The sequence below is a fragment of the Gekko japonicus genome, unplaced genomic scaffold (assembly GCF_001447785.1).
Source record: "Gekko japonicus isolate JY-2015 unplaced genomic scaffold, Gekko_japonicus_V1.1 scaffold206, whole genome shotgun sequence".
Lineage (NCBI taxonomy): Eukaryota > Metazoa > Chordata > Lepidosauria > Squamata > Gekkonidae > Gekko > Gekko japonicus.
The window spans coordinates 381,523-383,697 of record NW_015160842.1 but is presented as its reverse complement, the minus strand read 5'-3'; the positions used below and the strand labels follow the sequence as shown (position 1 = coordinate 383,697).

The 2,175-nt window shown below is 47.4% G+C and overlaps 1 protein-coding gene across 1 annotated transcript in view; it reads left to right on the top strand.

The window, feature by feature from the left end:
• Positions 1 to 1,640: 1,640 nt before the first annotated feature.
• OTP (orthopedia homeobox) overlaps positions 1,641 to 2,175 on the top strand; it is a 9,172-nt gene continuing 8,637 nt past the window's right edge. Inside the window, exon 1 of the mRNA XM_015419449.1 lies at positions 1,641 to 1,677. Within this exon, the coding sequence (XP_015274935.1) occupies positions 1,641 to 1,677 (37 nt within the window). The remainder of the gene's footprint in view (positions 1,678 to 2,175) is intronic.

Below are 2,175 nucleotides of genomic sequence, written 5' to 3'. Positions count from 1 at the left end.
AAAGGAATAAACTTAATAGCATCACTCTGGAATTAAAAATCAATGCTAATCAAGTCGGGAGTGGGAAATATCAGTTTTCATTGTGCCTGCCCTGGATGGTATCCCCCCCCCTTTTGAGAATGGGGGAGTGGGGGAAAAAACCCCAAGTCAAATAACTTTAAAAGGCCGTTCTGTTCTGCTACAAATACAATTGAAACGGATTGTTTAGGAGCGGATCAGAAACAGTACAGAATTTTGCACTTAATTTCCTCCGTTATCATTTACAATAAGAACCTCTTGCCTTGACAGCCAAGTCTAAACAGTAGTAAATTAGTACAAATTTATACTGATTTTACTCTAATAATCGTAATAAAAGCTTATAGATTTGGCACTAATTACATAAATGCCTAATGATCTTGAAAATTACTCTGGTTAGAAATATATTACTAATCTAAACTTTGTTGTTGGCTGGCTTTGAAAAATCAGAACATTAGAAATGGTTCGCTTCCTTTGTGCAAAGCACTTGAAATTGTTGGGATAGTTTAACGTATTCCAAGGGATCTTAAAAAAAATAACTTTATTTACTGACTTAAACGGAGTTAAGAAGCAAGCTGAACTTGGAAACTTTCTCTCACAAAGTGAATGGGGCGCCTGTAGGTCTTAACTCTGTTTCTTGAACCAGATTAATAGCTGAAATCATTTCTGCTTTATGCAAATATTTAATACAGAGATCACTGGAACAGGAGGGGAAAGAACCCAGATTAGTGTGTAAATTGCATTAAGGTCCGATCCCGCTTTATTCAGTGCTGTCTGACCCACCATTCCACAGAGCGACGGGAATCATGTTTATAGACACGACTGGAGTCCTTTAAATAAAGCCATCCAAAACAATTTACCCAAGCGCAAAATGCAGAGACACCCTTCTATAAGTGCGCAGAACCTAACTCTCCCTGCCCCACGCCAGTGGCAAAAGCCACAACGACATGAGCATGAAAAGTGAGTTCAGAAGGAAGTCCGTGCAAGTGTGTGTGTGTTGGGGGGGGGGCGAGAGAGCCATCCCACACACACAAGGTTAAGACCATTCACTTTCCCCCAATATTCCCCTTTTTATTGGTTTGGCTTTGTCAGTCATTTCCAACTAATTTGATCAGGAGGTCACTTTTGTTAAAAAAAAGAAATAGGAGGGGGGGAGGGACCGCTGTATGTGTGTGTGTGGGGGGGGGGGAAGGAAGGTTGTCTCTAATGCAATCAATCAGCTCGGGGGGAACCGAATTGTAAAAGGGGCTTTAAAAGCCCAGCCCTGCCCGCGCGGCGCTGGGCTGCTGCGGCGGCGGCTGGCGGTGCTGAGGCTGCGGGCGGGTGGAGCGGGGACTCTTTGGGTGCTGACATTTGCAGGCTGCCCTCCTGATTGGTCCCTTCGCTGAGCTGCTCACGGGTTCATTGAAGTGTTAAGCACCTCCCCGTCTCTCTAAAGGACATTATAATGCAAGAGACCCCCTTTTTAACCACACACCGAATTTTCTTTCATTTAGGCGATCTATATATATTATATCTATAAGCTTGAGAGAACTAGATCTATTTTAAATAACTTTTTTTGGGTGGGGGGAAGAACAACCGCTAAAATTTGGGGGGGAACAGCTTTCGCCCTGGAGCGGTGCGCGATGCTATCTCACGCCGACCTCCTGGACGCCCGGCTCGGTGAGTTGCCCCCCAAAGCCTCTTTTTCCCCCTCTGTCTCTCCCTCTCTCTGGCCCCCAGCAGCATCTGCGGCAAAGGAAGACGCCAAGGGCAGGAAATTGACAATTTGTGCCTGATTTCACCTTAATACGGTCTAAATGGGCTAATTTCTTTAAAAGTAATTGTACTGTATTAAAGTTTAATTTGATTTAACATCCTCTCTTTGGAAGGGGGAAAAAAACCCAACAACAACTCTGGACTATGCAGACCCCAAAGCGAATTTTAGGGTCGTTTCATTTCGGGTTTTGTCCCCTGGCTTTCCTGGCGGTCTTCCTCTGCCCGGGCGCGGGTTTCTGGCTTCCCCCGCCGAAGGAGGAGGGTGGGCGTGGGGCTCGGCCGGGCTCGGGGCAGGGGCAGCGGGGAGCGGAGGCGAGTGGAGGTTTGGGGCCGCAGGCGGCGGGGCGGATGCCTGTGGCCGTGGCCGGGCGGGGGGGGGGGCCCCTCTAGTTCCCGGGGCTC